This window comes from Terrapene carolina, unplaced genomic scaffold (assembly GCF_002925995.2).
Source record: "Terrapene carolina triunguis isolate 2854851 unplaced genomic scaffold, T_m_triunguis-2.0 Scaffold33891, whole genome shotgun sequence".
Taxonomy (NCBI): Eukaryota; Metazoa; Chordata; order Testudines; family Emydidae; genus Terrapene; species Terrapene triunguis.
Genome location: NW_020698242.1, coordinates 10,998,458 through 11,015,483, shown reverse-complemented (window position 1 = coordinate 11,015,483; position 17,026 = coordinate 10,998,458). Strand labels below are relative to the sequence as shown.

The window sequence follows — 17,026 nt, the reverse complement described above, 5'->3', positions numbered from 1 at the left end:
CTGCTTTTTTTCTTTTAATTGAAAGCATTTTATTGGGGGGGGGGTGTTTAAAAAGAACTTTTAAAAGTTAAAGAAGTTAATTTATAATATGCACAAATGAGTATTTTTTTTACCACACTTCTTCTTTTCCTGGCATTCTACCAGCATTTTTAGGGATTCTTTTGTTTTAGAAAGGTACTCCTACATGACCTCTCTTTTCATTTTGTAAGATACTGTACTATACATTTGTTTAAAAACTGTGAGCAAACAATGACTTGGAATGTGTTTTATTGGTTGATTAAGACAAGCACATATTTTAAACAAACATTTAATCAGCTGTACTTTTCTTTGAATGCTTCAGTGTTTCTGTAAGGAAACAAAGCTTCATGAATGAACTTAATAGATTAAGACCACAAATGACTATTATGATCATGTAGTTTGACCTCCTGCATAACACAGGGCATAGAATTTCACCTATGAGGTTTGCCTTTTTAATGGTTGACTTGTAGCTTCTCTCATCTTTATTTATTGAGTGCCAATGGTGTGCTGGGTGCTGTATTAAAGTCAGCACAGTCTCTGCCATGTGGATCTTACACTTTAAATTGTGTATCCACTATTCTACATACAATGTAAATTGAACTTATGTGCAGATAGTCTCTACCTATGTACTATAAAATACTCTTGCACACTGAGTGCATGGTTGTTTCTCACTGAAAGGCTTCTACAGCATTTGTTCTAAATGGGGAGTTTTTCATTTTGTGATTTTACCCTATAGAATCATAGGGTTAGAAGGAACCACAAGGGTGATTTAGTCTAATCCCTGATTGCTCAGCTCTGTTGCTTTGCTGTGTCAGATTTCCACGCTTCTCTTTGCAGTCTAGTTATTCTTCTGTTAATCTTGTCTATATACAAAAATGTCTCAAAGACCTTCATCTATAACCGGTCTTTGATTTCAGGAAATGTGTCCTGAAAAAAGCATCAGCCTGTTTAAGCCATCTATGAAATAAAAAAAATGAAAACCAAGCCATTGTAAATTCTGTTAAGACCCTTAAAGTTAGTTGTAAAAGGAGTCAGATGTTTGATTTTTCATATGCAGAGTTTACTTTTTAAATATTGGTTCTTACCTGTGTTACCCATGCTGATATATGTTACATTGTTTATCCTTTTGAAGTCTTCATTGCTGTGATTGCTAATCTTGAAATTTTTAAAAAATACTTTAACGTTGGAATTGCCATTCTGGATCAGGTAAGTGGTCCATCTAGTCCAGTTACCTGTGATTAACGGTGACTAGTACTAAATCCTTAAAAGGAAGGCACAAGAAACCCCATGGTAGACTGTTATGGAATGACCTGCCCCCAAAAGAAGCTTCTTCCTAAACACCACCATCTTTTCTTCTTCCCGTCCACCCCCATTTGCATGGCATGTTGAAGAGAAGAAGTTATTCAAGTAATGATTCATATGAATGGTCAGCATTCCACTGGGTGCCAATAATGAAGCTTCCTTGCTTTACCACTACCTTAATCCCAAGCAGCAAGCCAACTTTTGAGAGGTGGTTCAACAACCCTACTAGTCTGGTCCTGAACACTTCTTTTGCCCCAATTGCCAGTGAAAACTGGTGATGTCTTTGCTGTTGTGGACTGGATATGTGTATCAGTCCGAGTTGAAATCACTACTCATTTCATTCTATGCAATAATATGTATTACAGCTATATCAATATGATCCTGATGATGGAGAGGGGGATTTCTGGCAAGGTACCAAATGAAGGTTTAAGTGTAATTTTAATGATATAAAGTATCAGAGGGGTAGCCGTGTTAGTCTGAATCTGTAAAAAGCAACAGAGGGTCCTGTGGCACCTTTGAGACTAACAGAAGTATTGGGAGCATGCTTTAATGATATAGCTATTCCTAGGGTTTTTGAGTAAATGAGACAGATTCTGTGTTGTAATCTATCAAACAGCAAAGAAAGGGGGTACAACTTTTTCTTCTTCGAGTGCTTGCTCGTGTTGATTCCAAGTAGGTGTGCGCGTGCCGCGTGCACAGTTGTCAGAAGGTTTTTCCTCTTGTGTAGCCCCCTGGAGTAGCATCTTCATGTCAGTGTATATAGGTCCCTGCTGACCAGCTGCCTCTTCAGTTCCTTCTTACCACCAGTGACAGTCGTTGAAGCAGCTCTCTTCTCTTGCTATGGTAAGCGATCCCCTAGTGGACTTTCCCTTGTTGTATCTGTAAATTGTTAAATTTAGGATTAGTTAGTTTTCATTAGTTCATAGTTAGTTAAGATAAGTTTTAGTTGGGAGTTTCCCCACCACCACCACGTTCTCCCCCTTCCAGGAACTGGGGCATGCCTCAGTCTTAGGGATTCAAACCGTGCGGGCCTGTCTGAAGCGCTATGCCAAAGGGGGGGGGAGACCCACAGGACTCCTGCTTCAGTTGTTTGGGGGAAGCCCATTAGACTGAGGGTATGTCTACACTACAAAATTAGGTCGATTTTATAGAAGTCGATTTTTTAAAATCGATTTGATACAGTCGATTATGTGTGTCCCCACTAAGCGTATTAAGTCGGCGGTGTGCATCCACAGTACCGAGGCTAGTGTCGACCTTCGGAGCATTGCACTGTGGTAGCTATCCCACAGTTCCCGCAGTCTCTGCCGCCCACTGGAATTCTGGGTTGAGCTCCCAATGCCTGATGGGGCAAAAACATTGTCGCGGGTGGTTCTGGGTACATGTCGTCAGCCCCCCCCCTCCATCCCTCCGTGAAAGCAACAGCAAAAAATAGTTTCTCACCTTTTTTCCTGGGTTACCCGTGCAGACGACATACCACAGCAAGCATGGAGCCTGATCAGCTCACTGTCACCGTATGTCTCCTCGGTGCTGCTGGCAGACGCGGTACTGCAGTGAAACACAGCAGCATCCCCTTGCCTTGCCTTGCCTTGCCTTGCGGACGGCAGACGGTACAATACGACTGCTAGCCGTCGTCGTCGTCCCGTGGGTGCTCCTGGCCGGCCTCGGTGAGGTCGGTCAGGGGCACTTGGACAAAAATGGGAGTGACTCCAGGTCATTCTCTTCTTTAAGTTTCATCTAATGGAGGTTCAGTCCTGCCTGGAATGTCATGCCAGCTGGAGGCTTCTGCCTCAGGCTGCCCTCCCAGTCAGCAGCACCACGCAGTCGCACCTACCCCAGCCTACCCCTTGCTCCCATGGCTCATGAAGCCTGGACAGTAGTAAGGAGCAGTTCAACTATAGGCTGAGCAAGTGCATAATGGTAGTAGAATGTGCCTTTGGACGTTTAAAAGCTTGCTGGCGCAGTTTACTGACTCGGTTAGACCTCAGCGAAACCAATATTCCCATTGTTATTACTGCTTGCTGTGTGCTCCACAATATCTGTGAGAGTAAGGGGGAGACGTTTATGGTGGGGTGGGAGGTTGAGGCAAATCGCCTGGCCGCTGATTACGCGCAGCCAGACACCAGGGCGGATAGAAGAGCACAGCAGGGTGCGCTGTGCATCAGAGAAGCTTTGAAAACCAGTTTCATGACTGGCCAGGCTACGGTGTGAAAGTTCTGTTTGTTTCTCCTTGATGAAAACCCGCCCCCTTGGTTCAGTCTACTTCCCTGTAAAACCAACCGCCCTCCCCTCCCCCCTTTGATCTCCGCTTGCAGAGGCAATAGTCATTGTTGTTTCAAATTCATGCATTCTTTATTAATTCGTTACACAAATGGGGGGATAACTACCAAGGTATCCCGGGAGGGGTGGAGGAGGAGGGAAGAACAGGGGTGGGGTAGTTGTAGGGGCACCCCGTAGAATGGCATGCAGCTCATCATAGAAGCGGCATGTCTGGGGCTCTGACTCGGAGCAGACGTTTGCCTCTCTGGTTCTTTGGTAGGCTTCATGCGGCACGGCTGCTGGTCCCTGTTATAACCTCTGTCCTTCATGCCCTTGGAGATTTTTTCAAATATTTTGGCATTTCGTCTTTTGGAACGGAGTTCGGATAACACGGATTCGTCTCCCCATACAGCGATCAGATGCAGTACCTCTCCTTTGGTCCATGCTGGAGCTCTTTTGTGATTCTGGGACTCCATGGTCACCTGTGCTGATGAGCTCTGCATGGTCACCTGTGCTGATCAGCTTGCTATGCTGGCCAAACAGGAAATGAAATTCAAAAGTTCGCGGGGCTTTTCCTGTCTACCTGGCCAGTGCATCTGAGTTGAGAGTGCTGTCCAGAATGGTCACAATGGAGCACTCTGGGATAGCTCCCGGAGGCCAATACCATCGAATTGCGTCCACACTACCCCAGATTCGACCCAGCAGGGTCGATTTCAGCGCTAATCCCCTCATCGGGGAGGAGTACTGAAATCGATTTTAAGAGCCCTTTCAGTCAACAAAAATGGCTTCGTCATGTGAACGGGTGCAGGGTTAAATCTATCTAACGCTGCTAAATTCGACCTAAACTTGTAGTGTAGACCAGGGCTGAGAAGTGCAAAATCTGCAGAGGCTTCCACCCAAGACTAAGAAGGAAAGGGACTTTAGGCTAAAATTGCCCCTTCATCCCCAGCCGGCACAGGCAATGTCCGACCCCAAGCCCAGCATTTCGGTGCAGAGTGCGCCATCCTCAGTAAGGGAGGCAGAGAGGTAAGAGAGTGCAGAGAAAGGACTTGGGCTCCAGAGAATGGTCCCATTCACCAGTGCCACACAAGAAGACCGACAGAGGTCGCTCTCCCACTAGAGCAGAAGAGCAAGGAGGCACTAGTGGGGTGCGTCCCGTGCCAGGACACCCTGCTCCGACTCAGCTGGCACCATCCACTCCGACCTCGCAAGGAGGTCCGTTGAGTCCTGTTCTTGTGTCAGGTGGAGGATGCAACAGCAGGCAGTCCTCAGCCACTATAGCTTTAACTCATGGAACACATTGTCCAAATTCAAGGATCTGCTTCTGGCTGACTCTTGTTGGGAGTTTCTTGCCATTCTTGAGGAAGGCAAGGTCATTGCGAGGATCTCCTTCCTGGCCTCCCTGGATTCTGTGGACTCGGCAACCCGGACTATGTCAACAGCCATAGCTATGAGAAGGAGCTCATGGCTTCAGGCATCGGGACTTCTGCTCAAAGTTCAGCAGACAATTCAAGACTTGCCTTTGGACGGCTCAGGGCTTTTCTTGGAGCAAACAGATTCTAAGCTCCACAGCTTTAAAGACTCACAGGCAACACTGAAGTCCCTGGGGCTTCATGCCCCCCCCCGAAACATTTTAAGCCACAGCCTACCCCTCGCTTCTACCCACAGCCTACCCCTCGCCCACGCCCCCCAGACAGGACAATAGCAGGAAGCAGGGCAGGAGTAATAGATGGAGACCTTCTGAGCCCTCCTCTAACAAGGGCCAGGGTTGAACGAGGCAGCCCTCAGCCTCCAAGCCAAACTTTTGAGGATGCGATTCACCAGTCCAGATACTTCCCCTCCCTTCATGAATCATCTATCCCATTCTACCACGCCTGGGCACAAATCACCTCAGACCAGTGGGTCTTGAGCATGGTAGAATTGGGATATTCTCTCCAATTCTGTTTCCTCCTGTCTTCCCATCCACCTTCCCCATCCCTCTTCAGGGACCCCTCTCACGAGCAACTTCTCACACAGGAGGTGCAAACGCTCCTAAACTCAGGGTGGTAGAGGAGGTCCCTCCGGAGTTCAGGGGCAGGGAGTTCTAGTCTTGGTATTTCCTAATCCCAAAGGCCAAGGGTGAGCTCAGACCTCTTTTTAGACCTGCGAAACCTCAACAGATTCATGAAGAAGGTGAAGTTCTGCATCATCTCCCTGGCTTCCATTATCCCTTCCCTAGATCCGGGGGACTGGTATGCCACCTTCGACTTGAAGGACGCATACTTTCACGTGTCCATAGTTCCGTCCCACAGACAGTTCCTCCGCTTCATGGTCAACAGTATCCACTATTGGTTTGGGCCTCCCCTTTGGCCTCTCGGTGGCCCCTTGGATGTTCATCAAGTGCATGTCAGTTGTAGCCGCCTTCCTGCAGAAGCAGCAGGTGCATATATTCCTGTACCTAGACGACTGGCTAATCAAGGGCCGCTCCAGGGCCCAAGTGGAGGACCACGTGAGCCTGGTTCGGGCGATGTTCGACAGGGTCAGCCTAATACTGAATGTGGCGAAATCAGCCCTAAGTCCTACTCGGAGGATAGAGTTCATCGGAGCTCTCCTGGACTCCAGTCAAGTCAGGTCATTCCTTCTGGAAACATGCTTTCTCGCCATGGGCACCATCATAGAGGAACTCAGTCGATACCCCACCACTACAGTGCAAAATTGCCTGAAGCTGCTCGGCCATATATGTATGTAGTACAGCACGCCGGCTGCGGCTCCGACCCCTTCAAGCTTGGCTAGCCTTGGTATACAGGCCGAACCAAGACCACCTAGACAGGTTTGTCACACTCACTCCTCCGTTTATCGAGGCCCTCCTGTGGTAGTTCAACCCACAAGTGGTGTGTGCGGCAGTGCCCTTCTCCAGGCCCCAACCCTTGCTGTCTCTAGTAACAGATGCGTCGGCGATGGGTTGGGGTGCACACCTAGGAAGACTCAGGACTTGAGGTCTCTGGTCCCAAGCAGAACTTTTGCTGCACATCAACATCAGGGAGCTACGTGTGGTTTGCCTTGCTTGCCAGATGTTTCAAACCCATCTGGAGGGCAGATGTGTATCAGTATTGACAGACAATACAACAGCAATGTTCTATATAAACTGATAGGGTGGTGCTCACTCCTCTCCCCTGTGCCAGGAAGCCCTCAAGCTGTGGGACTTCTGCACTGCCCACTCGATGCATCTGGAGGCATCGTACCTTCCGGACTCTCAGAATGAATTGGCCAATCATCTAAGCAGGTCCTTTCACAATCACCAGTGGTCCCTCTGCCCAGATGTCATGATTGACATCTTCCAAAGGTGGGGATTTCCTCAGACAGACTTGTTCACAACACGGCACCACAGGAAGTGTCAGCAGTTTTGTTCCTTCCTGAATCTCAGCCCGGGTTCGCTCATGGATGCCATTCTCCTCCCTTGGAAGGGGCACCTGCTGTACACATTCCCGCCCTTTCTGCTCGTGCACAAGGTCCTGCTGAAAGTCCGAAGAGAGGGAGCATCAATGAACTTGATAGCACCGGCATGGCCACGTCAACACTGGTTCACCACGCTTCTAGAGCTGTTGGTGGATACACCTATAGCACTGCCCTAGTCCCAGACTTGATCACGCAGGACCACAGCCACCTCCAGCATCCCAATCTAGAGTCTCTCAACTTCACAGCATGGAAACTCCGTGTCTAAGCCCTTTGGAGCTTACATGCTCAGACTCTGTTAGGGAGGTTATCCTTGGCAGCAGGAAACCTCCAAGTCGAGCCACTTATTTGGCCAAGTGGAAGAGATCCTTGATTTGGTCACTTCAGAAGGATACTCCGCTGTTACAGTCATCAATTCCCTTCATCCTGGACTATTTACTGCACCTGAAACTGCAAGACCTGGTGGTGTCGTCAATAAAGGTACACCTGGCCGCCATCTCAGCTTTCCATTCCATTTCTGCTGGCCGGTCAGTATTCACTAACCCCCATGGTTGGCTGCTTCCTCAAGGGACTAGCTAGACTGTACCCTCAAGTAAGACTGCCAGTCCCCCCCTGGAATGTCAACCTGGTGCTCTAGAGCAGGGGTGGGCAAACTACGGCTTGCGGGCCACATCCGGCCTGCCAGCTGATTTAATCTGGCCCTCAAGTGCCCGCTGGGGAGCAGGATTTGGGGCTTGCCCCACTCCAGCCGGGGAGCGGGGTCAGGGGCCGCTCCGTGTGCTCATGTCCTGGCTCCGCGCAGCTCCCGGAAACAGCAGCATGTCCCCCCTCCAGTTCCTATGTTTAGGGGCAACCAGGGGGTTCTGCGCAATGCCCCTGTCCCAAGCGCCACCCCTGCAGCGCCCATTGGCCGGGAACTGCGGCCAGTGGGAGCTGCAGGGGCGGCACCTGCCGACAGGGCAGTGCGCAGAGCCGCCTGGCCACGCCTCCGCTTTGGAACCCGGGAGGGGGACATGTTGCTGCTTCCAGGAGCTGCTTGAGGTAAGCAGCACTGCCTGGAGCCTGTACCACTGAGCCCCTCCATGCCCTGATCCCCCTCCTGCCCTCCAAACCCCCTCGATCCCAACCCAGATCATCCTCCTGCACCCCAAATCCTTCATCCTGAGCCCTAGCCCAGAGCTTGCACCCCCAGCCGGAGACCTCTCCCCTCCCCCCTGCACCCCAACCCCAGTTTTGTGAGCATTCATAGCCTGCCATAAAATTTCCACACCCAGATGTGGCCTCAGGCCAAAAAGTTACCCTACCCCTGCTCTAGAGGCTGATGAGCCCTTTTTTTGAGCCCCTAGCAACATGCTCTCTCCTCTACCTTTCCTGGAAAGTGGCATTCCTGGTGGCTATAACTTCAGCCAGGAGGGTGTCTGAGTTTAAGGCCTTGACATCCGAGTCCCCTTATACAGTTTTTTTATAAGGACAAAGTACAGTTGTGGCCACACACGTCTTTCCTCCCAAAGGGAGTTTCTCAGTTCCACGTAAATCAGGACTAGCTGCAAGCTAGTAACCGGGAACGGATGCTTCACTTCCTGGATGTCAGACGCGCATTCGCTTTTTGCATTGAGCGAGCAAAGCCATTTCGAAAATCCACACAGCTCTTCATTGCAGTTGCTGAGAGGATGAGGGGGCTCCCAGTGTTGTCCCAAAGGATCTCTTTATGGATCACAGCCTGTATTAGGACATGCTAAGATACCTGCCTCAGCACTAACAGCGCACTCCACAAGAGCGCAGGCTTCCTCAGCAGCGTTCCTGGCCCGGGTCCCCATTCAGGACCTCTGCAGGGCAGCGATGTGATCGTTTACCTCGCACTGTGCCAGAGCTGATGCAGAATTTGGCAGAGCAGTGCTGCAGTTTGCGACTCGGTGAACTCTGACCCCTCCTTCTAGGGAATACTTGGGAGTCACCTACTTGGAATCGTCATGAACAAGCACTTGGAGAATTAAAAACGTCGTAACTGGTGTTCTTCGAGATGTGTTGCTCATCTCCATTCCAAAACCCACCCGCCTACCCCTCTGTCAGAGTACTCCAGCAAGAAGGAACTGAAGAGGCAGCAGGTTGGCAGGGACCTATATATACCGCCATGAAGGTGCAACTCCAGGGGGCTCCACGGCTGACCTGACAGGTACCGCTAGGGGAAAAACCTTCCGACGACTGTGCATGTGGCACACGCACACCTATTTGGAATGGACATAAGCAACACATCTCGCAGAACAACAATTATGAGAGGTAGGTAACCATTTTTTCGTGCTTGATAGATTGCTCTAAGTAGTTAGTCTTCACAGCAAATTATGAAAGATTATTAAGCAATCCAGAGCTTTAAGATAAGTAATATCCACATGTACTGGTGATGGGAGGTCCAGAGATACAGGTACATGAATGGGTGACTGTCACAAGAGTTCTGGACTTTTTTGTTTAGACCTGTGACATTTTTAATAACATTAACTAGATGGGAGAAGATTACTAGAATGTTAATATCTAAATAGGAAAACTCTGAAGATGATTGTGATGGATGCAGTATAGGAACATAACTTCTGTGCCCTGAACTGTATTGAATGCTCTAGAATAGATTGAATCTTACAGAATCCTACGAAGCTGCCAATATAGTAGAATCCACTTAATCACCTGCCTGATAAATGGCACACCTTTTTAATTGGGATGGTTGCTAGGGATGTATTCAGTGCAGTGCATTTAATTGACTCAGAACAGTGGATAAATGATATAACTGATGTATTTAACCAACACACCTAGCTTTGCATGTAGCCTCCTCATTGTATGTTATGCAGGTGTTAGTTGGTATTGGCTAGGATAAGTTTCCCACTGTGCAGGATTTTGTGTTTTTTCAGGCTTCCTCCCTGTTATGTAGTGTTACCTTAAAATAAATGTATATTTTGTTGCTGTGCAATGTTTTTCTCTAAAGCAGTTGTGAAATTAAAATGACTATATCTCAGGAAAAGGTACTGTGTTCTGCTGAGAACCCAGAGAGTCCTGATCCTGCTGCATGAGTTCCTCCACTGATTTCATTAGTGGGAACAGAATTGGATACTATGCTATTTATATTGTTCTATTAGATTTAGTTCTTTTTTCCTATAACAAATTAAGATCCTTTAGCAGTAGCTGATTATGGCTTATCTAAAGTGGGAAAATGAGTTATGCTATCCACATTAGGAATTTTTTTCTACATACGATAGTTAGCATTTTATAATCCTGGTATAAGCAGCGCAAGTTGTAGTTTTAACATGTTAGCTGGGTTAGGTGAAGAGAATTCATGGGAATACACATACATAAGTTCATATTCAAAAACTGTGTCAATAACCCAACTAGTAAAATGTACACAACTATTTTATTTTACAGCCATGTACAGTCCTGTCTTGCTTGAATTACTCTAGCATTTGCTGATAACTCTAGAGATGGTATCTGAATACTATAAAAACTGCAAGGAATGCAGAACAAAGCCAATACAGTAACACTTGGTTGAAGATTTGAAGACAACTGAGTAACAGTTGCCAAATCTAAATGGCTTCTCTTCCCTCTGTCAATCTGTGAAGATGTGTATATTGCAGAAGTTTATACCAGTCCTTCAAAAAGTTTGTTCCTACTTTACCTTTATGCAGTTCCAGCAAATGATGATCCACTCAGTTAATGTCTATGATCCACTCCAGTTAATGTTAATGTCTCTAAAGTTGCTTGCCAGTCATGATAAATCTCTAAGTGCATTTATTCCAGTCCATGTTCAATCTACAGCAATTCTATGCTTTACGGTGAATTGAACTCCTTTTAGTACATATATGGAGAGAAAAACATCTTACCCATTTTAAAGCATTTGTATATCTTCAAAGCAATGTACAGCCATCCTTTCAAAACCCTTTGGGAGATTACTTATTCTTAACGTGCCACATCTTCCACCTCCAAACTAAGGTGTTGAGGGTGTAACACAGTGATAAAATACAATAAAAATCATTAAATTATGGTTTCAAAAAGGGCAGGGGAAAGTCTCTGAAAACTTTAAATTAAGATGGGCTCTAGGATAGGAAAAGGCAGTAAGTGATAAATATGTGGCAAACAGTAGCCACATTGAAAATGCATGGCAGGTATTTGTTTGGCAGTGAGGGAGGGGGATTAAGTGGAGAAAGAATGGTTGAGATGGAGTGGGGGGGGCAGTACAACAACTTAAACTGTTATCACAAAGGCATGATCATCAGCTGACCTATGAAACAATTTTGGGATTCCTAAAAAGCATATGACTAAAGATGAGTAAGGACAAGGTTGCAGAAGGAGGAAGTTTCTAAAAGAGCCAGGATCTAAATCAGGGGTTGGCAAACTTTTTGGCCCGAGGGCCACATCTGGGAATAGAAATTGTATGGCGGGCCATGAATGCTCACAAAATTGGGGTTGGGGTGTGGGAGGGGGTGAGGGCTCTGGTTAGGGGTGCGGGCTCTGGGGGTGGGGCCAGAAATGAGGAGTTCAGGATGCAGGAGTGGGCTCCTGGCTGGGATGGGGAAGTGGGGTGCGGGGGTGGTGGTGGTGAGGGCTCCGGCTGGAGGGTGCGGGCTTTGGGGTGGGGCTGGGGATGAGGAGTTTGGGGTGTAGGAGGATGCTCTGGTCTGGGACCGAGGGGTTCAGAGGGTGGGAGGGGGATCAGGGCTGGGGCAGGGGGTTGGGGCATGGGGAGAGGCTCGGGTGCAGGCTACCAGCGGCGCTTACCTCAAGCAGCTCCTGGAAGCAGCGGCATGTCCCTTCTCAGGCTCCTATGCAGAGGCGCCAGTAGGCGCGGCTCTGCACGCTGTCCCATCCGCAGGCGGCTCTGCACGCTGCCCCATCCGCAGGCACCACCCCTGCAGCTCCCATTGAAGTGCCGGAGGGGGCCATTGGCGCGTGTAGGAGCCGGAGAAGGGCCATGCCACGGCTTCCGGGAGCCGAATGGTGCAGTCCCCGACCCTGCGCCGCGGCTGGAGCGGGGCCATGCCACGGCTTCCGGGAGCCGCATGGTGCGGCCTCCGACCCTGTTCCCTGGCTGGTACACCAGAGCGGGGCAAGCCCCAGACCCCGGTCCTCAGCGGGAGCTCGCGGGCTGGCTTTAAACAGCTCGCCTGCCGGATCCGGCGCGGGGGCCGTAGTTTGCCCACCCCTGATCTAAACTGTTACGGTCTTCAAAAACCAGCAGGACCCAGCAAAAAGTCTTTAATCAACCAAAGTAAAGACTTCAAGGGGGGTCATGATTGTTGCAGCTAGCAAGAAAACAAGCTGCAAGTAAGTGATAAAATAGTACTGCTTGAAGCAATACAGGGAGAGAATATGAAAGTGTTATGCTTCTGTAATGTAGTCAGATGCAATTTTACTGTTAAATGTTTTGTACTGTAATTGTTGTGTCCTGTGTATTATATAAAATAGATTTACACAGTAAGTATACTGCCAGGCTTACTAGTGATGCAGTGTATAAATAATTTTGAATACGTATACAGGAACCTTGTTAAACTCTGTTCACCAGAAGCAAGGTGCTGGGGTTTTGGTAGGTGGAGTTTGTTTGTTTGCATCCTGTCACCTGCAGACCCACTGTTTGGACTGAAAATTCCAAGGAGGATGTTTTTTTCACAGTTTAATTGCTATAGGATCCCTAACACATTCTAAATATCCTTTTAATGAAAAATTCCCTGTCTTTTTATATGTTTAGTCAAAAGGCAGTGGAAATTGTTGATAGAAATTTTGGAAGGTGATAGAAGATTGATGAAAAGTGAGTACATACACAGTTGAACTAGTTTTTTTGTGTGCAGCTTATGAGGCAAGTAAGGCTTCCATGGAGATAATGTAGCAAAAATCTGAAGTGCAGGATTGTCTTTTGTGGTAATGTATCATAGGGGATGGTGGCAGCAATGCCAGTAAAGTTGCCTAACATCTTCCACTACTAGATCCTCTTTTCAATTGCTTAAATCTTTTTCAAACTTTAACTGTTCAGGCTGAAGTGTTCCCACTGTAACTGAAATCAAATGGGAGCTGTGCTTGGAACATATCAAGTACTATAAAAATGCTAACCACTCTGAAAAAAGTCAGGCACCTAATATTAGTGGACATGTTTGACAATTTTCTCCTTAATCTCTCTGTGCCTCAGTTTTCCATCTGCAAAATGGGGATGATGATATCTCCCTTCCTCACACGGATGTTGTGAAGATAAACTCATTGGTGTTTGTGAAGAACTCTGTTACTATGGTTTTAAGTGCCATAGAAAGACCATGAGCAAATAAAGAATTCTGTGTTCAGTGCAGAGTTCGGATGGTGTGCAGTAACTAAGTCATGTGGATTCACGTTGAATGATGAAAATTGAAAGAAATATTAAACAGCTACCCATTCAATGATCGCCATTCCTCCTGTGCACTGAATGAGGCAAATTTATTTTTGTATATACCTGTAATACTGCCATGCTTCACTCTCAAAACAAATTTTGGTGCTAGATAAGAATAACTAGTTTTCTCGGTGTTTGGGGACTTCCTTCTTATTCTTCTCATTTCTTTACTTTTAATAGTGAGTGTTGAAAAAGTGGAAGTAAAGGGATTGGCACACAAGAAGAATGAAAGAAATGTTGAATATTCCTTTGAGGTAAGTTTTGAGGATTTTTTATTTCTAATGGGGTGAGAGAAAAGAAGAAAATATTTAAAACATGAAGGTGAAAGTTTGGAACAATTAAGGAACATTCAGGCCGAACAGACAGATCTCAAAAAATAGTCATCGGTGGGGAATCATCATTGAATGGGAGTGTTTCTAGTGGGGTTCCACAGGGATTGGTACTAGGCTATAAAACATGAACTCCCAGTGTGATGCTGTAGCCAAAAGGGCTAACGCAGTCATTGGATGTATAAACAGGAAAGTAGTGAGTGAGAGTAGAGGTGATTTTTACCTTTGTATATGGCATTAGTGAGACTGATACTGGAATATTGTGTACAATTCTGCTGTCCACATTTTTTAAAGGGATGTTGAAAAATTGGAGAGAGCACAGAAAAGAGCTACAAAAATTATTTGAGGGCTGGAGAAAATGCCTTACAGTGCGAGACTTACTCAAACTGTTTAACTTATTAAAAAAGAAGACTGAGGTGACTTGATTAGTGTATAAATACCTTCACAGGAAGAAAATACCAGGTACTAAAGGGCTCTGTAATCTACCCAGAAGGGCATAACAAGAACCAACGGCTGGAAGCTGAAGCTGGACATATTCAAATTAGAAATTAGGCACAAATTTTTAACATTGAGGATAATTACCCACTGGAACAAAACCACCAAGGGAAGTGATGGATTCTCCATCTCTTGATGTCTTCAAACAAAGACAGGAAGCCTTTCCAAAAGATATACTTTAGCCAAATACAAGTAATGCTTTAGTCTAACACAAGTTTTTGGGCTCAATATAGGAGTAACTGAGTAAAATATGATGTCCTGTGATATACAGGAAGAGTGCTCAAGTCCTTAAAAATATAAAAGAAGTGCTGGACCATTCCAGAATGGTCCAGAAGCAGAAGTGGAGGAGGAAAAGCCGCCATCTCCTCACACTGCCACCTCCACCCCTTCTGCTTCAGGCCTGTTCCGGAAAGAGAGATGGCATCTCAGTAACCTGGGCAGGTTACTGAGCTGCCATCTCTCATTCCAGAGCGGGAAACTAAGTCAGAAATACTGGAATGCCATTCCAGAGCATTCCAGCATGACTTGAGCACCGACAGGAGGTCAGACAAGATGATCTTATGGTTCCTTCTGGCCTTAAAGTCTATGAATCTGTGAACATCGCTCTCCTCATCTCTCTTTATCAACCAAAGTCACACGGAGTCGTTTGCAGCTGCCTCGTTCAAAGCTGCACAGCCAATGGCAGAGTGGGTGTGGCAGAGCTTCATTCTGCTGTGACCCATTGGCTTACATTGCAGATTGTGGGAAGGCTTTTGCAGGCAGGGCCGGCTCCAGGCACCAGTTTAACAAGCTCGGTGCGGCCAAGGGAGAGGGGCGGCACCTGCGGCAATTCGGGGGTGGCAGGTCCCTCACTCCCTCCAGGAGTGAAGGACCTGCTGCTGAACTGCCGCCGCCTATCGCGGCTTTTTTTTTTTTTTTTTTTTGGCTTGGGGCGGCAGAAATGCTGGAGCCAGCCCTGTTTGCAGGAGGCAGTGAAGCGGCGTATGCAGCTCTCTCTCCACTCATGTAAAGTTTCCTTGAACATGGGGAATTCTCTGGCTAGTTTAAGGCCACTTTACATTGTTCATGTTGTACAAAAAATGCCTTTAGCAGATTGAAGAATCTGGCGTTAGTTAATTTAGCCTCAGAATACCCTTGAGAGACAGGTATTATCCCTATTTTACAGGGGTGAGGAAACTAAGACACAGATAAGTGACTTGCCCAGAGTCACATAGGGCATCTGTGACAGAGCCAGGAATAAAATCCATCTCTCTTGATTCCCAGTCCTGTATGCTAATTACAAGAATGTTGTTCCTTAAATCTGTGGTAAATACTTAACTTCAGTTTTCTGTATGGTTTAGTCACCAAAATGCAATCTGTTTTCCTTTGCAAACAACTATACAGATGCTTGAGACTGCATTAAAGTTAAACTTTTACTTTATGGTTATTTGTGCTGTGTTTTAATGACAATAAGGGCTTATCTACACTGAAAAATAAAATATTTCACCACTGCACTACCACTGGTCCTAGCAACAGTGGGAACTTCAATATAGATAAGGTGTTAATGGTTTCTGGAATTTTTATCGCTATGCCATCTAGACCTGCCCTCTCTGAACAGGGATAGACCACATCATTTATCTGCCTTAAATCTTGCACTGGGGGAGCTGCAGTGATGGTAGTGCACTAGTGAGACATTTTAAGAAAAAGCTCAGTGTTAGACCCCACCTCAGACAACCCTCCTAGAAAGAACGTAGGTGATAAAACTCCATTGTGGAATGTGCGGTTTGAAACCAAGATGAACTCAGAAAGTGTCGGTAGTAGTGTCCAGTCTTTCTCTTGCCCTTCTGGGAGTTTCTGTGGAACAGGAAGGTTATATTTGCTCCATAGGATTCAGCAAATGAAGCCTTCCAGAATTGCATATCTATATGTTGGCATGTAAGCCAAGTTTGGACAATTGTGTACTTGACAAGGGCTTTAAAAAAAAGTAAATTCTGATGTAAATGCAGACCCTTATGGTATTGAGCAATATAGAGACATCTTCCATTGCTTGGTGGTTCAGAAGGTAATACTGCCAGTGTCAGTGTCTGACACAAGCTGATCATGCTGCTTTCTTTATGTGATAGATTTAACATCCATGTCAGGTTTTTTTTTGCCATACTCTTATTTACTTGAAATTCAGCAGCCTGTTTTCTTGAGTATTTTTCTTCCTCTGTTTATTTTTTTTCCTTACTGCCTCTTTAGATTTGTGACCTCATTCCTATAATCAGAGAAATATCCTGAGTGTTGTATTAAGAATTCAAGAACACACATCAGTCATATTGGATGAGAGAGAAGCATTTTGGCACTCCTCGTCTCAAGCACTGGAAACTGGGCTTGGTTTGTGGCACTTATCCACTCAGAATAAGGCCATAAACTCAGAGATATTTTGGACGATGCTAATTGATATTACATGAGGTTTTAAAATAAAACTTGGCTTTTCAAAGTGACACTACCAACTTGATCTTTTTGATAGAGTATCCTTTAAACAATATCCTGAATTTTTAAAATACCTTAATTTTGTGTGTGTGTGTGTGAGAGAGAGAGAGAGAGAGAGAGAGAGAGGGGAGGGAGGGAAATGTATTTAGGATAGGCCCCAAAACGCCAACACACATGCTTGGGCCCACCACTCCTCACCATCCCATTCCTCTGTGTCTGCTGCTACTACTAGGGTTACCATACGTCCGTTTTTTCCCAGACATGTCCGGCTTTTTGGTAATCAAACCCCCGTCCGGGGGGAATTTCCAAAAAGCCAAACATGTCCGGGAAAAATACTCCCTGGCTTACCTTAGAG

General features: G+C 46.4%; 1 protein-coding gene across 1 annotated transcript in view; it reads left to right on the top strand.

Annotated features, from left to right (window-relative positions):
• The window catches only part of LOC112104675 (zinc finger CCHC domain-containing protein 14), an 86,262-nt gene that overhangs the window by 50,085 nt on the left and 19,151 nt on the right, over nt 1-17,026 (top strand). The window contains exon 3 of the mRNA XM_026663602.1: nt 13,574-13,647. Coding sequence (XP_026519387.1) covers nt 13,574-13,647 — 74 coding nt within the window. The remainder of the gene's footprint in view (nt 1-13,573; nt 13,648-17,026) is intronic.